At 43.4% G+C, this 20,709-nt stretch overlaps 1 protein-coding gene across 6 annotated transcripts; it reads right to left on the reverse strand.

Moving 5' to 3' along the window:
- Window positions 1–969: 969 nt before the first annotated feature.
- Window positions 970–19,850, reverse strand: LOC102397004 (glutathione S-transferase Mu 1). 6 transcript variants are annotated; one of them, XR_006551765.2, is made up of 9 exons: window positions 19,500–19,847; window positions 19,127–19,202; window positions 18,645–18,709; window positions 17,945–18,026; window positions 17,757–17,857; window positions 16,862–16,957; window positions 16,665–16,775; window positions 3,089–3,266; window positions 970–1,942 (listed from the first exon to the last, which is right to left on the reverse strand). XR_006551765.2 is itself a non-coding variant. In XM_006064978.4 (8 exons), the coding sequence occupies exons 1-8, from the start codon at window positions 19,533–19,535 to the stop codon at window positions 1,853–1,855; spliced, it is 657 nt and encodes a 218-aa protein (XP_006065040.1). In that variant the 5' UTR covers window positions 19,536–19,842; the 3' UTR covers window positions 970–1,852. The 6 variants fall into 6 exon arrangements, 3 of the variants coding, with proteins under 3 accessions (XP_006065040.1, XP_025143926.1, XP_006065041.1); XR_003110069.3 differs by lacking the exon at window positions 3,089–3,266 and adding an exon at window positions 12,909–13,018 and having other exon boundaries at window positions 19,500–19,845; XM_006064978.4 differs by lacking the exon at window positions 3,089–3,266 and having other exon boundaries at window positions 19,500–19,842.
- Window positions 19,851–20,709: the final 859 nt, after the last annotated feature.

Consider the following 20,709-nt stretch of genomic DNA (forward strand, 5'->3'; position numbering starts at 1 on the left):
CCATGTACAGAGGAGCCTGGTGGGCTACCATTCATAGGGTCACAAAGAATGAGACACGACTGAAGTTACTTAGCTCATGCATGGAAGAACCTATGCAATATAATGATTCTCAAGTTAGTGGGTCACCCCCATGGGAGGTATGGGATTTCATGATAGCAGGAGTCTTCCCTGCCTACCTGTCTTATTGTGGTTCCTTCTTTATGTCTTTTAGTTATAGAAGATCTTTTCTGGTAGGTCCCAGTCTTTTTGATTGATGCATCTTCTGCAGATAGTTGTGATTTTGGGTGTGCTCATGAGAGAAGGTGAGCTCAGAGTCTTAATACTACACCATCTTGGCTGCTCTCTTTTACTGGGCTTTTTTTTTCTTTTCTGTCATACCAGTTTTATCTTTAATCATATAATTCTTAAAGATTTTACAAGTATTCTTACTGTTCTCTGTTTATTTAAACTGCTGGAGAACTGCTCAACAGGATACTTCTCTAAAGTTAGTCCTTGTTTTGAGCTAAGACTTGATTTACGCCTCAGGTATTGAGGCAGTACTTTTGCAGTTTGCAGGTGCAGGTATCCTGATATAAAATGGCACTCCACCTTCTGATCACACAGAGTGACTACACTAGACCTGCCCACTTCAGGTCAAGTTATACAAGGGCCAGTTACAGCCTACTAAATGCTTAAGTTAATGAGACCTACTGGCTTTCCCCCAGACCTGTAGATTTTAAATCTTCTGAAATTTATTCTTTACCTCAAGTGGCTGAGATAATTATATCCAGACCTCTAAAATCCATATAATTACTGTACACTTCGCAGGGCTTTAACTAGAGATAGTTCTTTCAAATTTCCAACTTTCATTAAATATTTAGTGTGCCAGGCAGCAAAATAGATATGAGACATAAAGTCAAATAAGACATGGATTCTTTCCTCAGTGACTTTATGGTCAAGCTGGAGAGGAAAACAAGTAAAACACGATTGTAATATAGTAGGGGCAGACTTTACTGAGATATGTTTTAAGAATGCACATGAAGGGTATCTAAAGCAGGGTAAGCTTTCAGGAAAGAGTGACAGAAGCAAATCCACCAGGATCCCACACCATCAGTAGACTACTCAGACCCCTTCTCCAGCCCCTGAGAGTCCCCTGAACCATGACACAGAGTACTGCAAGCTGACAGGAGGCAGCCCATGAATGCTGAATTAAAGAGGAAACCAGGCACAGAAGGGCCCCCCTTCTGTAGATACTTGATGCTAAGGAACAGAGATGCATGAAGTGGAGATAGAAATGAACAAGCAAGCCCCACCCCCTCTACACACACACGCATGCCCATGCATGTGGCCCTGCAGTAAACAGCAGAAGAGATCATGGACACCCCTATACACCCAACACAGTCCTTCATGACTCCAGAAAGCCAGGAGGGAATAAGACAAGACACAGCAGGTGTGAATAAGGCTTCCCTGGGGATCAAACAGGCTGGGCGGGAACCACATTGGGAAGCATGGTCTGCACACCAGGCCAGGTCTGGTCTTCAGGGCAGTGCTGGGAGCTCAGAGCACAGCGCTATGGGCCAGGCATCTGGATGGGCTCCTCACAGCAGAAGCAACCATGGAAGGGAAGGACTGCCTGGGTGGCTTCAGTGCAGGAGAGATAATGTGGGGTGGGGGAGGAAATTTGCTCAAAAATTATGGGAAACTGAATCTTTAAAGTAGGGATGGAAAGGGGTGTGGGAGAGAGATAATGGGGCCAAGAGAGCATCTAGAGTGAACAGAAAGAGAAAGAAAAAGACAGAAGGTTCTGTGTGCAGGAAGGTCCATCTGGTCTCCAGGGCACTGGCTCCTCATGTCCATCTCCTAGTTGGAGGCATTACTTGTTTCCCCACACGGCAAGCTTTAGAAACATAGGGTTTGGGTGGAAGCGGCTAGACTTCATGTAGGCAGAGATCCTCTTCAGGCCCTGAGGGTGGGAAAAAGAAGATCAGGCCTCAGGTCTGCTGCCCCAGTAGGGTTCATGGAGTTCTCCCTAGGTTTGGAACCTAGATATAGCCCTTCCATGTGGGGTCAAATATTGGGGAGAAATAAAGTCCTCCTGGTGTCCCCAGCTCTGCAAAGTTAAGTTTTCCAATTTCCTGTAATTCAAGCGGTATCTTGATAAGACATCACAAATGGAGACTCCACCCACTGCTGGGTGCTAGAGATGATGATATAGGTTTAGAATCTCTATGCCACTATCCTGCAAGATGGGTTCTACCGTCACCGTTTATCAGAAGGGAAACTAGCCACACAGAAGTTAAGGACCTCTGTCATGATCACAAAATTCATAAATAATATGGCTAGAATGCAGCCTGCTCCCTCTTGCCCCCTTTCTCTCTCCCCATTCTGCTGCACCCCCTTGCTCACAGTTGAAAACAAAAAGAACCAGGAGGCTCACTCATCATCCAGTTATACAAAGAGTTAAGTCACTACTCAAGGAAGTCCCCCACCAACAGTGTGCCAGGAAGGCAATTCAGGATGGGGGAAAAAAAAAGATGAAATATTCTGTGTTTTGGACACATGGTTCCTAGACTGTTAAGATGCATCTACGGAAGAACTCTAATCACCCAAGATTTGCGCATACATACACACCCAAGATCTTTTCGTATATAGAAAAGCACTAAAATCACTAACTAGAGATCGCTGGTTTTTGGTGATTAGCAGTAATCTTACCAAGATATATAGTTGATTACTCCTATTTCCCAGACCTCCTCCCCTGCCTCTTGAAAGCAGTTCCCCAAGAGCTATCTGAGAGGCTGTGTTCTAGGATATAGTCCTAGAATATAGACCTCAGTAAGGTCCCCAAATAAAAGGGAAACTCACTGCTTTGCATTATGTGGGTTTTACTTTCCAGTGGACAGTTTTGCTGACCACAGAGGGGCCCAGAGGAGACTCCATCCCCTCAACAAAACTTTACAAGGATCTGGAGCCTTGCTACCAGCAGGGCCCCTTGTGCTGGTCCACCTCTCTACATGTGCATACAAATTTGGGTGAATCTCTCATGATCTCAGATTTATCATCTTGGTTGATGATCCTGAATTTTATTCAGTGGTAGATGAATAAGCCATACCTGGCCAGGTATGGCTTTCTCAGGCAATTGAGAAGCTTGCAGCAGAGGTGGAGACCAGTCCTCATACCACACAGCAGTCCCGTAAGGAAACCGACTTTTTAAAGAAACTTGCCCATCTGGGGAACACACACAAAAAGTTTGGCAATCCTGGGTTCCCAGTGCTCACCATGGTTTTAGACTGTCAAAGAGAAAAACTGAGACATGTAAAAAATCTGAAATGACTACTGGGTGACAACTAGGAGAGTTAAGCTCATAAACAGCAGAAGGGCCCCCCACATAAAGTTACCAATAGCAGTTTATCCTGACAGACTCTGAAATGGGAAAGCTTTCTAGACAAAAGAAAGAGGAATGACAGATTGCTAACCAATGACTAACATCACGGTCAGGTTTAGATACATTACATATGGACCTTATACTTGCAAATACTTACTTAATTGGGATAAAGGGCTTCCCTGGTAGCTGAGATGGTAAAGAGTCTGCCTACAATGCAGGAGACCTGGGTTCAATCTCTGGTTTGGGAAGATCCCCTGGAGAAGGACATGGCAACCCACTCCAGTATTCCTGCCTGGAGAATTCTATGGATAGAGCAGCCTGGAGGGCTACCATCCATGGGGTCACAGAGAGTCAGACATGACTGAGCGATTAACACTTTCACTTTACTTAATTTAGGACATTATACCAAAGGAATCTCAACCTAAAAATCACCAAAATAGGGTTCTTTTGCCATTTCAAGATTGAGGGTTTTGTTTTTTTTTTTTTTTCCATGAACACCAGCTAGAGAAAGCAGACTAAAAGATCTGCTGAATGGAAGACCTCTTTTGATTGGTATTTAGAAGCTTTTAAAAGAGGAAATGAGAAAGTAACTTCTTACGGAAAACTGACAAAAGATTGCTTGAAATTATATCAGAATTTTTAAAAGGCTCCTGAATTTGGTTGGCCCTGCTCTCTACTTCTCCTCCCTGCTCCTCTAAGCATCTCCTTCAATGCTCTCCTACATGGTGTTTGACTCTCTCTGAACTTCCTTCTTATAACACCAAAAATTGATTCCCATGAAAGCAACAATAATTCAGAAGGCTTGCTAAAGTAATTATTTTGGCCAAAGAAGTTTTAAAAGCTTTTTTTTTCCCCAAAATTCTGACAATAAGAAAGCCAAAGCCTTTCTAGTAGGAACTTGAATCATTTGCCTGTGCCTTTGAGATACAAATGTTCTAACTAATCTTAGGCACCTTCCACTTTGTTTCAAGAGCTTGGTCAGCCATCAGATAAGTACACATATAATGCATATTTGGCAACCAGTCAAGTAGAATGGGATTCCGAGCAGTCTCTTTGTCCAGCTAGGCCAGGTTTAGGGAAATGTGTTATATGGAGTTCCAATCTGTAAAGGGCCTTTATTGTCTCAACCTATTGTGTATCTGCCTATACAACAAGGCCTTTATTTTCATAGCCTATACCAAGGAGTAAACTTTCTGGGTCTTGTGAAGGCTGCATAATTGCACCCTCTTGTGAGAATGCCTCTTGCATCTTCGTGGTTTAAGTTACTATTGGGATATCCTAAAAGACACTTATTCCTTGGAAGAAAAGTTATGACCAACCCAGACAGCACATTAAAAAGCAGAGACATTACTTTGCCAACAAACGTCCATCTAGTCAAGGCTATTGTTTTTCCAATAATCATGTATGGATGTGAGACTTGGACTATAAAGAAAGCTGAGTGCCAAAGAATTGACGCTTTTGAACTATGGTGTTCAAAAGGAGAAGACTCTTGAGAGTCCCTTGGACTGCAAGGAGATCCAACCAGTCCATTCTAAAGGAGATCATCCCTGGGTGTTCTTTAGAAGGACTGATGCTAAAGCTGAAACTCCAATACTTTGGCCACCTGATGTGAAGAGCTGACTCATTTGAAAAGACCCTGATGCTGGGAAAGATTGAAGGCAGGAGGAGAAGGGGACGACAGAGGATAAGATGGTTGGATGGCATCACCAACTCGATGGACATGAGTTTGAGTAAGCTCCAGGAGTTGGTGATGGACAGGGAAGCCTGGTGTGTGCAGTCCATGGGGTCACAAAGAGTCGGACATGACTGAGTGACTGAATTGAACTGACTGTAAGATATTTAGGACTATTAATAAATATGTTTGGTACCACACTGACAAATTTTTATACAGAAAAAGCGCATGTTTTTAGAAACCAAAAATAGTATTTATAAATTTGCCAATCTACAGAATACTAATATAAAAGACAGTTGACAATTGCTTGTTTCTTCAGTTCAGTTCAGTTCAGTACTCCTTTCCCAATTTCAAACTAATCTGTTGTTCCATGTCCAGTTCTACATACAAATTTCTTAGGAGGCAGGTAAGATGGTCTGGTATTGCCAAAAATTTTCCTCAGTTTGTCGTGATCCACACAGTCATAGGCTTTGGCATAGTCAATAAAGCAGAAGCAGATGCTTTTCTGGAATTCTCTTGCTTTTTCAATGATCCAGTGGATGCTGGCAATTTATCTCTGGTTCCTCTGCCTTTTCTAAATCCAGCTTGAACATCTGGAAGTTCACGGTTCACGTACAGTTGAAGCCTGGCTTGGAGAATTTTGAGCATTACTTTGCTAGATGAGTGCAATTGTGTGGTAGTTTGAGTATTCTTTGGCATTGCCTTTCTTTGGGATTGGAATAAAAACTGCCCTTTTCCAGTCCTGTGGCTACTGCTGAGTTTTCCAAATTTGCTGGCATATTGAGTGCAGCACTTTCACAGCATCATCTCTTACGACTTGAAATAGCTCAGCTGGAATTCCATCACCTCCACTAGCTTTGTTTGTAGTGATGCTTCCTTAGGCCCACTTGACTTTGCATTCCAGGATGTCTGGCTCTAGGTGAGCAATCACACAATCATGGTTATCTGGGTCATGAAGATCTTTTTGTATAGTTCTTCTGTGTCTTCTTGCCACCTCTTCTTAATATCTTCTGCTTCTGTTAGGTCCGTACCATTTCTGTCCTTTATTGTGCCCATCTTGCTTATTTCTTAGTTTTCACTAGAAACTAAGGTATTAAAGGTTAAGAATTCTAATTAATATATGTAATTAAAACTATTAAAATAAGGGAAAAAACCTTTTTGGCAAAGGGGGAATTATAAAGAATAAAAATACGACAACTATATACCAATAAAATGGACAGCCTGAAGAAATGAATAAATTCGTAGAAAGGTACAATCTCCCAAACTGAACCAGGAAGGAAGATAAACTATGAATAGACCAATTATGGGTACTAAAACTGAATCTATAAATACAAAACTCCCAACAAATGCATGCCCAGGACCAGATGATTTCACAGGTGAATTCTACTAAACATTTAGAGAAGACTTAACACCTATCCTTCTGAAACTATTCCTGCAAATTTCAGAGGAACTACTGAACTCTTTCCATGAGGACATCACCACCCTGATCCCAAAACCAAACAAAGACATCACACAAAAAAGTATAAGTATATAACTAATAAACAGATATGTAAAAATTTAAAGAAAGACATCACACAAAAAAGTGTAAGTATATAACTGATGAACAGATATGTAAAAATTCTCAGCAAAATACTAGCAAACTAATCCAATAATACATTAGAAGGATCATACACCATGAATAAGTGAGATTATCCAGGGATACAAGGATTTTTCAGTATCTGTAAATCAACAGTTGAAACATTGTATCAATAAATTAAGAATGAAAACCATATGATCACCTCAATAGTTATAGAAAAAGCTACTGATGAAATTCAAATTCCATTTATGGCAAAAAATAATAATAATAAAAGAAAAGAGATTCCCTGGTGGTCTAGTGGTTAAGAATTCACTTGCCTATGCAGGAGACACAGGTTTAATCCCTGGTCTGGGAAGATTCCACATGCTGTGGAGCAACTAAGCCTGTGTGCCGCAACTACTGAGCCAGCAGTCTAGAACCTATAAGCTGCAGTGACTGAGCCCACAACTACTGAAGCCCATGTGCCTAGAGCCTGTGCTCCACAACAAGAGAAGCCACCACAATGAGAAGCCTGTGTACTGCAACAAAGAGTAGCCCCCACTCACTGCAACTAGAGAAAGCCCATGTGCTGCAGTTAAGGCCCAACACAGCCAAAAATAAATAATCTTTAAAAAGATACCATTCTTAAAAAAAAAAAAAAAAAAAAACTCCATAAAGTGGGCATAGAGGGAACATACCTCAACATAGGCTATGTATAACAAACCCACAGCTAGCATAATACTCAGTGGTGAAAAGCTGAAAGCATGATCTCTAACATCAGGAATAAGACAAGGATGCCCACTCTCACTACTTTTATTCAATATAGTTTTGAAAGTACTAGCCACAAGCAATCAGACAAGAAATAAAAGGAATCCAAATTGGAAAGGAAGAAGTAAAACTGTAACTGTTACTATACATAGAAAATCCTAAAGATGCTATCAGAAAACTAGTAGAGCTCATCAATGAAGTCAGTAAAGTTGCAGGATACAAAATTAATAAACAGAAATCTCTTGCATTCCTATACAGGAACAATAAACTATAAGAAAGAGAATTAGGAAACAACCCTTTTTGCCATCACATCTAAAAGAATATCAAAAATATCTAGGGATAAACCTATCTAAAGAGGCAAAACACGTGGACTTGGAAAGCTATCAGATACTGATGAAAGAAATCAAAGATGACACAAACAGATGGAAAAATATACCATGTTCTTAGATTGAAAAAATCAATATTGTCAAAATGACCATATTACTCAAGGCAATCTACAGATTCAGTGCAACCTCTATCAAATTACCAATGGCATTTTTCATAGAACTAGAGTAAAAAAAAAATCTTTAAATTTGTATGGAGACACAAAAGACCCCAAATAGCCAAAGAATCTTGAGAAAGAAAAATGGAGCTAGAGGAATCAGGGTCCCTGACTTCAGATTATACTATAAAGCTATAGTCATCAAAACAGTATGGTACTGACACAAAAGTAGAACTATAGATCACTGGAACAGGATAGAAAACCCAGAAATAAACCCACACACCTACAATCAATTAACATATGACAAAGGAAACAAGACTACACAATGTTTGAAAGACAGTCTCTTCAAAAAATGGTGCTGGAAAAACTGGACAGCTACATATAAAAAAAATGAAATTAGATCATTCTTTAATACCATACACAAAAATAGACTCAAAATAGAACCAAAGACCTAAATGTGAGACTGGACACTATAAAACTCCTAGAGGAAAACATAGGCAGAACACTCTGACATTTGCAGCAACATCTTTTTTTATCTGACTCCCAGAATAATGGAAATAAAAACAAAAAATAACAAATGAGACCATTGAAAACTTTTGCACAGCAAAGGAAACAATAAACAAAATGAAAAGACAACCCACAGATTGGGAGAAAAATTTGCGAATGATGTGACCTGACAAAGGATTAGTCTCCAAATTTTGTAAACAGTGCATAATGCTTAACAGCATCAAAACAAACAACTCAGTCAACAAATGGGCAGAGGACCTAAATAGACATTTATCCAAAGGAGACGTACAGATGGCCAAGAGGCACGTGAAAAACTATTAAAGAAATGAAAATGAAAACTACAATGAGATATCACCTCACGCCAGTCAGAATGGCTATCATCAAAAAATCCAAACAGTAAATGCTAGAGAGGGTGTGGAGAAGAGGGAGTCCTCCTATACTGTTGGTGGGAATGTAAACTGGTACAGCTATTATGGAGAACAGTATGCAAGTAACTTAAAAAGTAAAAATAGAGCTACTATGTGACCCTGAAATCCCATTCCTGGGCATATATCCAGAAAAAAACTTGATCTGTAGGGATTCATGCACACCAATATTCATTGCAGCACTGTCTACAATAGCCAAGACATGGAAGCAACCTAAATGTCCACTGACAGATGAATAAGAAGACGAGGTGCATACATACAGTGGAATACTCAGCCATTAAAAAGAATGAAATAATGCCATTTGCAACAACATGGATGGACCTAGAGAGTGTCATACTGAGTGAAGTAAGTCAGACAGAGAAGGAGAAATATCGTATGACATCCGTTACATGTGGAATCTGAAAAGAAATGATACGAATGAAATTACTTATGAAACAGAAAGAGACTCAAAGACTTAGAGAATGAACTTAGGTTGCCAGGGAGAAGGATGAGGGGATGGAATACTTAGGGAATTTGGGATGGACATGTACACACTGCTATATTTGAAATGCATAACCAATAAGGATCTACTGTATAGCACATGGAACTCTACTCAATGTTATGCGGCAGCCTAGATGAGAGGGGAGTTTGGGGGAGAATGGATACATACATATATGTATGGCTGAGTCCCTTTGCTATTGACTTGAAACTATCATGACACTGTTAATCAGCTATACTCCAATATAAAATAAAAGGTTTTTAAAAAATGGGCAGAAGACCTAGACATTTCCAAAGAATACATACAGATGACCAACAGGAACATTAAAATATGTTCAATATTGCTAATTGTTGGAGAAATGCAAATCAAAACTATAATGATACTATACATCACCTCACACAAGTCAGAATGCCCATCATTAAAAGGTCTATAAATTGTAAATAGACAATGGAGAAACGAGAACCCTCCTACAGTGGGGTGGGAATATGAAATGGTGCAGATGATATGGAGAACAATATTGAAGTTCCTTAAAAAACTAAAAATAGAGTTACCATATGATCCAACAATCCCACTCCTGGCATGTATCCAAAGAAAATTCTAATTCAAAAAGATACATGTACTCCTATGTTCACAGCAGCATGATTTACAATACCCAAGACATGGAACCAACCTAAGTATTCATCAACATATAAATGGATAAAGAAGATTTGGGGTGTGTGTGTGTGTGTGTGTATGTGTATATACACACAATGGAGTACTACTCAGGAATAGAAAAGAATGAAATAATGCCATTTGCAACAACATGGGTGGACCTAGAGACAATAATACTAAGTGAAATAAGTCAGACAGAGAAAGACAAATCTCATATGTATCACTTATATATGGAATCTAAAATTATGATAAAAAATGAACTTATTCACATAATGGAAATAGATTCACAGACATAGAAGATAAATTTATGGTTACCAAAGGGGAAAGAGGGGGAATAAATTAGGAGTTGCCACTAACAGATACCGGAGAAGGCAATGGCACCCCACTCCAGTACTCTTGCCTGGAAAATCCCATGGACAGAGGAGCCTGGTGGGCTGCGGTCCATGGAGTCGCTAGGAGTTGGACACAACTGAGCGACTTCACTTTCACTTTTCGCTTTCATGCATTGGAGAAGGAAATGGCAACCCACTCCAGTGTTCTTGCCTGGAGAGTCCCGGGGACAGCAGAGCCGGGTGGGCTGCCGTCTATGGGGTCGCACAGAGTTGGACACGACTGAAGTGACTTAGCAGTAGCAGCACTAACAGATACACACTACTATATATAAAGTAAACAACAAGGAACTACTGTATATCACCAGGGACTATATTTAATATCTTGTAACAAACTATGATGGAAAAGAATATGAAAAAGTGTATATATATATATATATATATATATATACACATTCTGAATTATATGTAATTGAAACACTTTGCAATACACTTGAAACAGTACAAAACTTGAATCAAAAATACTTCAATTTTAAAATAAAATGGAAATGTACTTTGTTAAGGGAAAATAAAGTGACTTTGTGCTAAAGCTGATTATTTCTCTTTTTTTCCTTTTTTTAAAAAGTTATTTCTAAATGGGAAAGAAAACGAGAGACAAGCTAATATGGATATAGAAAGTTGTAAAAGGCTTGTGAGAAAGAAAAGATAACTTTAGAAAGGAATTCTATGTGTGGTCCAGTCTGGCTAAGATTAGAATGAGTTTAAGTAAATAAAGTTCAGTATTAAATGTCAGGTGGTGCAAAACTAGAATCTGATTTTTCTTTCCATTGAGAGGACAAAGTTTTCTTGAAGTATTGATTTTTTGGTAACAATGTAAAATGTTTCTTTACCTCTTAAGTGATCTATTATAATTTCACATATTTAGACTTTAAAATCTTTTACTGTCTCTTTGGTTAAGTGAATAAGTATTTATTGGGACATGTGACTCTCCACTGTTGGGCTTCCCTGGTGGCTCAGTGATAAAGACTCTGCCTGCCAGTGCAGGAGCCGCAGGAGATGTGGGTTCAGTCCCTGGGTCCAGAATATCCCCTGGAGGATGGAATGGCAACCCACTCCAGTATTCTTGCCTGGAAAATCCCATGGACGGAGGAGCCTGGTACACTGCGGTCCATGGGGTCACCAAGAGTCAAACACGACTGAGCGACTTCACTTTCACTTTTCACTTTCATGCATTGGAGAAGGAAATGGCAACCCACTCCAGTGTTCTTGCCTGGAGAATCCCAGGGATGGGGGAGCCTGGTGGGCTGCCACCTATGGGGCCGCACAGAGTTGGACACGACTGAAGCGACTTAGCAGCAGCAGCAGCATGATCCTACTTTCAGTTCAGTTCAGTTGCTCAGTCATGTCCGACTCTTTGCAACCCCATGAATCGCAGCATGCCAGGCCTCCCTGTCCATCACCAACTCCCGGAGTTCTCTCAGACTCAAGTCCATCGAGTCAGTGATGCCATCCAGCCATCTCATACTCTGTCGTCCCCTTCTCCTCCTGCCCTCAATCCCTCCCAGCATCAGGGTCTTTTCCAATGAGTCAACTCTTCACATGAGGTGGCCAAAGTACTGGAGTTTCAGCTTTAGCATCATTCCTTCCATAGAAATCCCAGGGCTGATCTCCTTCAGAATGGACTGGTTGGATCTCCTTGCAGAAGTGCTATAACAACTTGATATCTTTGGCAAACCTTCCCCAAGTCAAATTCTAAATGAAGTTCTTTGGACAGCTAACACTTTGGAATAATTCAGCTGCTGCTGCTGCTGCTAAGTCACTTCAGTTGTGTCCGACTCTGTGCGATCCCATAGACTGCAGCCCACCAGGCTCCCCATCCCTGGGATTCTCCAGGCAAGAACACTGGAGTGGGTTGCCATTTCCTTCTCCAATGCATGAAAGTGAAAAGTGAAAGTGAAGTCACTCAGTCTGTATCTGACTCAGCGACCCCATGGACTGCAGCCTGCCAGGCCCCTCCCTCCATGGGATTTTCCAGGCAAAAGAGTACTGGAGTGGGGTGCCATTGCCTTCTCAGAGGGCCCTAAAATAACTCAAAGAGAGATACTAATTACACTTTTTGGTATGTTAAGTAACATGGGAAATGTTGTCAAATGAGTTATAATGAACACTTTTAGATTATACTATATAGATAATTATTATTATATAAAATTACTAAAAGTATCCTGGTATCTTATGTGTCATAATTCTAGTTATTGTATTAAAATTTTGTATGCCACAGAAATAACCACATTTTACTGACAGTTATATTGTAATCAGATCATTTGTCTTTTGACATTTATGGGCAGTTATTGTTTTACTCTGATTCTTTTTAAAAGAATGTAGATCTTGAAGATTCATAAAAAGGACCTTTTTACAAATACACATTTCTGGTAACTTTTAAATGATCCCACTGAACTGAGTGAAAAATTTACAAAACTGTAAATGGAAAACCTGATGGCTTCATAAAACTACTAACAAAAAAAAGTCAAGGTCAACAAGATTTAATTCCATGGCACTGAATGAAGTGAATTTATAATTTTATGGCTGTTTGAAATATTGCTGGCTTTTAATCTTTGTTCTCTGGATATGAGGAAACATTTCCTCTTATGCCTACTAACTTGCAGCAAGTTGATAAAGTATACCTTTGCAAACAAAGATGGAGCATTTATCTTTTTCTTTCTATCGAATCCCTTCAGCATTTGGCCTCTCCAACTGGCCGCTCTCTGGACTTGATGGCGTCTCGTGATCTAGACTGCAACAAGTTATATTAATCATTGTTTTAATTTATTCTTTGTTGTTTTCAAACTATTCATGCTTTGCTTCCTTCATTGTTGTACTGTGACCTTAAAAATGTTACTAGCTATATTGCTTATATCTTAATTATTTTATAAGATTATTGTTTCTTGCATTACCTTCTGTGCAGCCGGGTCTCTGATAAAATTAACGATGGTAAACCTCTATATATCACATATATACCTCCATATTGGTTTCTCAGGTGGCCCTAGTGGTAAAGAACTGGCCTGCCAGTGCAGGAGACATAAGAGATGTAGGTTTGATCCCTCAGTTGGGAAGATCTCCTGGAGGAGGGCTTCACAGCCCACTCCAGTATTATTGCCTGTATAATCCCCATGGACAGAGGAGCCTAGCAGACTACTGTCCATGGGCTCACCAAGAGTCAGACACAATAGAAGCGACTTAGCACACACACAGCTCTATATAAAATTAATCGTGATGATGCAACTCTAGATATGGGAAGAAGTAACAAAGAGAAACATATTCTGGGTCATAATAGACTAGTTAGTAAGACAGATGATCCAGAGATGTTTTAGTATATTAACAGTGTCCAGATATAGCATAGAAGTGACCTATCAATGAAGTCCTTATCTGATCTAGAAATGAGCCTTCCTAGCACCATGGGACAAATTAGTGATGAAATGCCTCCCAATCCTTGGTCAAATTTATGGCCTAAAGCTGTAAACAAAAAGAACAGAGTCTCACTCACTACCTGGTTAAGGAAAGGACTAAGCTGCAACCCACTGCAATCACTCACAGACTGTGTGCCTTAAAGGGAGTTCAGGATGGAGAAAACCAGGATGAAACATTCTGTGTTTTGGACACAGGGTCCCTAGAGAGTTGGGTTGCAACTCGGATGAAGAATTACAAAGACCCGAGATTCACCCATCTTCCCACACATAGGAAAGCATTAAGATCATTAACGTGAGATGTTGGTTTTTTGATGATTAGTAGCAATCTTTTACCAACATGTATATTTGACGATGTCATGAAAAAAATGCACAACCTAAAAGTTGAGAATTATGTTTTATACTGTAATTCTCTGAGGACTTCAGAGCAGTCCCTTAGAGCTACCTGAGAGGCTGCTTCCTGGGCTTAAAGAAGTAAGGATGGAGCCAGGATATATATGAGTTTTGTAACATAACCAAGTAGTTGGAATATCAAAAGATAACTGTTAATTAAAGAAAATCAGACATCTCAAGTTAATGAATTTAGCACTGTTCTCTGTATAGGAAGCTACGCAAGTTTGGGCTCACTGAAATCGTTACTTTGATATGTACCTCCGCTATCTGAGGCCAGTATCCTATGTTTTCCCATCTGGAGTCTCTGCTGGGTACACTGCTGGGTGCGGCTGCAGTGGATGATGGCTAGGTGGTGGGTACAGGGTTTCCATCCTGAATTCCCTCAGGGCCCACCACAGGGGACAACTATAATGCAATGGCTTGATGGCTGCAACATCCTTAGTTTACTGCCTTTGGCAGGCAAATTTTTCATTCTCAACTATATGTATTTTCAAGGTGAAAATTTATATATCTGCTGTCTTCTACCTTACCTCTTCATAGCAGTTACTCAGAGCTCTCTGAGAGGCTGTCACATAGGCTACAAGTCCTCAGTAAGACCCCCAAATAAGACTGAAACTCACTGCATTTACATTGTAGTTTTTTATTGTCTCCTCCCCCCACTCCCCAGGGGACATCTCCCTACAGAACAACTTCTCATTCTGCAAAACAATTCTCTTTGTCAGAAGGAAGCTCTTGGCTTCCCAGGGCTTGACCACAGGTGGACCCCAAGCACAACAAAGGGGCTTAGGGAGTAGATAAACAGCTTGAAAGAGACACCACATCTCATCCAGCAAAATATGGATGAAAGGTGATAGGAGGTGTGGAGCAGCAAGACTAGGCCAGGCCACACTCTGATTATTCCACTTAAAGGACACAGAGCAGCTGCCTGGCCTAGGACCTGAGCCCCTTCTCACTGAGCCCCAACCTCCCTCATCCCCAGTCCTGCTGCAGCCAACCAGGCGGTGAGACGCTCAGGTGCACCTGTGCACCATCTTCCCAAAACAAACAGTGCCCGAGAGTTCCCAGGACTCCAAAGACCTAGGGCTGCTTGTACCGCACAGCGCAGGCCCCAGCAGGCCACACGCTGGAGCCCACATCTGTCCCACATCCTCCCTGCTGGGCAGTCATCCGGTGCTTGCAAAAATTTCAGGTCAACAAGCCTTGGACCAAAACCAGAGCTGAAGAGAACTGGCTGAGGAGGCAGATTTCATGATGGGAGTGGGAATACAAAACAAGATTAGGCTGAAAAACATATTGGACTAGAGCTTCAAATTCCCAAGTCCATCATAAAGAGACTTTCTTACTCTCCAGTTGGTAGATTGAGGGTGAATGATGAGCTGGGAGGTGCAGTCAGACTGTGCTCCTTTAGAACCAAGGTGGCTCCATGCACACCACACAGCTCAGGGTTTCTATAGTTCTTCAGCTGCACTGAGCCCCAGAGGCTGGGTGACAGGACTATGTGACTTCTGCATCCCCCTCTGCCTGACATAGTGCCTCATAGAGGAAGAGGATCAGATCAGTGAATGTAACTTAAAATGATGTACTACCCCATCTCTGAGATGGAATCTTGGGTAAGCGGAAGGAAGAAAGAAGGAAGACATGGAGGGAAGGAAAGTGCCCATCGTAAGAGGCATCCTTATAAAATCTTCCCAAGAAGGCACCTACATATAGAAGAAAATCCCAGCACCAATTACATTCCTGGAAATCTCAGTACAACCCCAGCTGCTGCTGCTGCTAAGTCACTTCAGTCGTGTCTGACTCTGTGCAACCCCATAGAAGGCAGCCCACCAGGCTCCCCCGTCCCTGGGATTCTCCAGGCAAGACCACTGGAGTGGGTTGCCATTTCCTTCTCCAATGCATGAGACTGAAAAGTGAAAATGAAGTCGTTCAGTCGTGTCCGACTCCTAGTGACCCCATGGACTGCAGCCCGCCAGGCCCCTCCGTCCACGGGATTTTCCAGGCAAGAGTACTGGAGTGGGTTGCCGCTGCCTTCTCCGAACAATCCCAGAGAGGGAGCCAATAGCCAGAGAGCCTTCTGGAGAGCAGGAGAAAATATTGTTTGTGTTTTTATTACTTCATATCAACCCTATTGTATCTCAACTCTACAAATGCCAGCTGCATGCAAACTCCTGAAGATTCTGCTTCATCCACACTTTCCAGAGCTGTGAACCCAGTCAACAAAAGAACCTGAGCTTTTTTTCATTTTCATACAAGAAACAGAGAGCCCCTGACTGCTGCCCCTAGAAGCCAGACACTCTGACTGGGAGCCCAGCACAGTCTGTACTGGTTCTGTGACCTTCAGAAATTACTTATCCTTTCAGCTTAATTCCTGATCGGTAAAACAGAGAGGATAATTATTCTACCATGTAGGAATGTTATAAAGGTTAAATCTGACACAATATATGTCAGCTGCTGAGCAGAGATCCTGGAATAAACCAAGTTCTCAATAAATTCTATTTTTCATTGTAGTTCCAACTAGGAAAGCATCAGAAAGTAGAGGGAAGAGAAGAGAGATATAAATAGTAGGAGGACCAGAGAAATCACCTCGAAACGGGTAATGAAGTCTTTCAAGTTTGGAAATTCATCCAGACATGTAGGTTCAAATATGCGGTGCCGGTCAAGGACATCATAAGCCAAGAAATCCACATAGGTGAGCTGCAGAAAGACAAAGCAGGAATGTGCACCAAACTCTGAGTAAGAAAATACACCAGTTCTCCTTCCTCTGAAGCCATCCCACTGACCTTGTCCCCTGCGAACCAAGGCCTCTTCGCCAGAAAATCTGAGAAGAGCTTCATCTTTTCAGGGATCTCCTTCAAGAAACCAGGCTTCAGTGTCTCCTAGGCAAAAACCAGCTGTCACTGCTCTCAGACACAGACTCCCTGGCAGAGAGCAGGCCTCCCAGGGCTGTGTCTGATCCCAGCTGTGGGTGAGGAGCAACGTCCCCTGACTGCACCTGGGTTCGTGCCCACTCTGCAATTCAACCCACCTGTGTTCACTAAACTCCTATGGGTACCACCTCCCATCTGTGAGAGGCAATGGGAAGGCAAAGGGCAAAACCACACTCTCCCTGAACATGTCACCACTCAGCTCCAGGCACCTGCCCTGGGTCAGATCAGCAGTGCTGTGAGGCCTGGCGGAGCTCGGTCCTCAGACCTCAGGCTGATGGTCTTAGTGTTGACTAAAATTTAGTGTTGACTAAAATGACTAGGAAAGAAGTCCTACATTCCAGTGTGGGAGACAAGAATGGTGTGGATGCCCGGGCAGTTTCTGGACAGTTGGGGACAATTTGAGAGCCTGAAAGGAAGGAGGGAGAGGAACAAAGTCTGGCACTGGGGTGCCTACAAGACACACATCCTGAGCCCTGAGATGCCAGGAAGGAGGACCTGGGCTAATGAGGTAAACAACATCTAGGAACTGAATCTCCACCCAGGGGAGGCTGGACTGTTCCTAAGATTGGTGGGAATTAGAGTTTGCATTTTATGTTCTGGGGGTTCTGAGAGTCACTCTGGGGACTCTGTGGGGACAAGCTTGGTGGATCAGTAGCACCAAATGGTTCAAATGGCAAAAGGACCAGTGCAGATGGGACCCTGTCCTGCATTTAAACTCTGCAACTCAGCCCAGTGGAAGGGAACTCACAAAGTCAGGGCTGTAACAGATCCTGGCCATGTGCAATCGGACATCCATAGTCTGGTTCTCCAAAATGTCCACACGGATCTTCTCCTCCTCTGTCTCCCCACCTGTGGCCACACAACAGAGACTCACCCTCAGCGTCCCACTCCAGCCCAGCCCAGGAGAGTAGGCATGTGTTCCCCAGCCCCACTCACACATGTTGTGCTTGCGAGCGATGTAGCGAAGGATGGCATTGCTCTGGGTGAGCTTGTGAGCTCCATCAATTAAGTAGGGCAACTGGAAGAACAACAGGGCCTTTGTTGTGCAACACACAGGAGTCTGTGTTTGGAACTCCAGACTGCCCTGCACCCGCTCCCTGACCAAGTACAGAGATGAAACCTGGCACTCGCAGAGCCTGGCCCGTTGCTTGCTTGCTTGCTTGCTTGCTAAGTCGCTTCAGTCGTGTCCGACTCTGTGCGACCCCATAGACGGCAGCCTACCAGGCTCCCCCATCCCTGGGATTCTCCAGGCAAGAACGCTAGAGTGGGTTGCCATTTCCTTCTCCAATGCATGAAAGTGAAAAGTCAAAGTGAAGTCGCTCAGTCGTGTCTGACTCTTAGCGACCCCATGGACTGCAGCCCACCAGGCTCCTCCATCCATGGGATTTTCCAGGCAAGAGTACTGGAGTGGGGTGCCATTTCCTTCTCCGGAACCTGGCCCATGGTAGACACTAAATAATATGCTGTAAAATGGAGGGATGAGCTGGACACAGAGTATCATTGAAGGGCAGGGGAGAGAACCAGGAAGCTGAGAGACAGAGCAGAAGGCACCAGATTCTGAAACCTCTAAGCTGGGAAAGGAGATGGATGGAGACACTGTCCACTTCTTCCCACAGACCCCAGCCCCTGTACCTACATTGGGGAAGTCCAGGCCCAGCGTGAATTTTTCACTCAGCCACTGGCTTCTGTCATAGTCGGGAGCTGAGAAAAAGAACATACAGTGAAACAAATTTCCCGGGTCCAGCCCTCCTTCCCGGGGGACCCACCGAGGAGTCAGAGGCAAAACTCCCTGAACTGGTGGATGTGGATTCAGAACCGCCAATCTCACGTGGAGCTTTGGGGGAAAGCACACTTACAAGGTTTTGGAACCTCCCTGAGTGAGGCTTACAGAGAGTTAGTACAACACTAACAGGAGCCCAGGACTGATACAGGGCCTAGCTATGGGCTCTCGTGTCCTTCCTTGGAGACCAGCTGCACCCTCAAAGTGTTTGGGAAGGGGCAGGCCTCTGCTCCAGCTGGTGGAGGACAACAGAGGCAACAGGGACAAGGATATGAGTGGCTTGGCACCAAATCAGTGTGACTTGGTCAGAAGTCAGGACATGAAAAGGATGCTATTACCGTCCCCCATCGTGTACTTCTTCTCCTCATAGTTTGAGTCTGTATACTCCAGGAGCAGGCGGATGGCATGGGCCAGCTGGGAGAGATGCCAGGACAGAAAGCAGTTGTCAGGTCTTGACTGCCAAACTCTCACTGCTCCAGGTGGCTTCCACACTCTCAACCCTCTCCCTTCACCAACACCCCCAACCCTGCATGGGAGCCATCCACCCACCCACACACACACACACACATGCCAACACCAGGTAAGATGGTGGGGTAAGGAAAGGGGCTCTGCTGCAGCAAGCCCTGTGGAAGCTTCTGGTTGAACCAGTCCCACTGCCCAGGATTTCCCCACCCGCCTCCGTCTTCCCAGCCCTTGTGGTCCCCTGCTCACCCCACGAATGTCCCAGTAACCCAGGATCATGGGCATGGTGCAGTTATGATGCTCAGAGTGCAGAAGCTCCAGGACAGCTGGACTTGAAACTTATCCTGTGACCAGGGGGGTCAAGGCAGGCCCGGAAGCACCAGCCCCTCTTTTCAGTCCCACCCCCGGCACAGACGCTGACTCAGCCCCAGACAGGCAGAGCGAGGACTGTTCCTGTCTCTTAGCAGAAGGAATTGGAAGTCAAGCTCTGGTCGCCTAGAAGACTAGGGCCACCTGAGTCGAGCTCGCCAGGTTCCTGCCTCAAGTCAGCCCTTGACTATTCAGGGGAGATGGCAGTGCCCTCGGGGAAACAAGCCTGAATCATAACAAGAGCAAGGCTCCTCCCTCTCCACTCCCTTCTCTGGCTCAGCTCAGCCTTAACCCTGGCTGCAGAGTTCCTGTGGGCTCTGGGCAGCTCTGACTGCCAAGTTTAGGCTAAGAGTCATGCGCCTGAAATGGAGACATTAAATCGGTCCCTGGGGACATTCCTGGTCATCCAGTGGCTAAGATTTCCCACTCCAAGTGCAGGGGAATGAGGTTGGATCCCTGGTCAGGGAACTAGATCACACAAGCCACAACTGAGTGTTTCTGCATGGCTGCCGAACAGCCTGCATGTCTCAACAAAGATCTGAGATCACCAGTGCCTCAACTAAGAACTGGCAAGCCCAAATAAACATTTTAAAAATTGGCTCCTATTAGAGGAAGATCAAGACTCCAGGCCATCCTAACAATCCCCCATGATTTAGTCATATAATCCATGATAGCTGCAGTCTTCCAGAACAGAATATCACTGTAATAGGAAGAGGTGAAAGTGAAAGTTGCTCAGTCATGTCCGACTCTTTGCGACTCCATGGACTATGCAGTCCATGGAATTCTCCAGGCCAGAATACTGGAGTGGGTAGCCTTTCCCTTCTCCAGGGGATCTTCCCAACCCAGGGATTGAATCCAGGTCTCCTGCATTGCAGGTGGATTCTTTACCAGCTGAGCCACAAGGGAAGCACAAGAATATTGGAGTAGGCAGCCTATCCCTTCTCCAGGGGATCTTCCCACCCCAGGAATCAAACCAGGGTCTCCTGCATTGCAGGCAGATTCTTTACCAACTGAGCTATCAGGGAAGCCCAAGGTAGGAAGAGGTGAAGAGGCAGAAGAAGGAAATGTGGTCTCTGTGTTTTCCTTTCAG

This window comes from Bubalus bubalis, chromosome 6 (genome assembly GCF_019923935.1).
Source record: "Bubalus bubalis isolate 160015118507 breed Murrah chromosome 6, NDDB_SH_1, whole genome shotgun sequence".
Classification (NCBI taxonomy): Eukaryota; Metazoa; Chordata; class Mammalia; order Artiodactyla; family Bovidae; genus Bubalus; species Bubalus bubalis.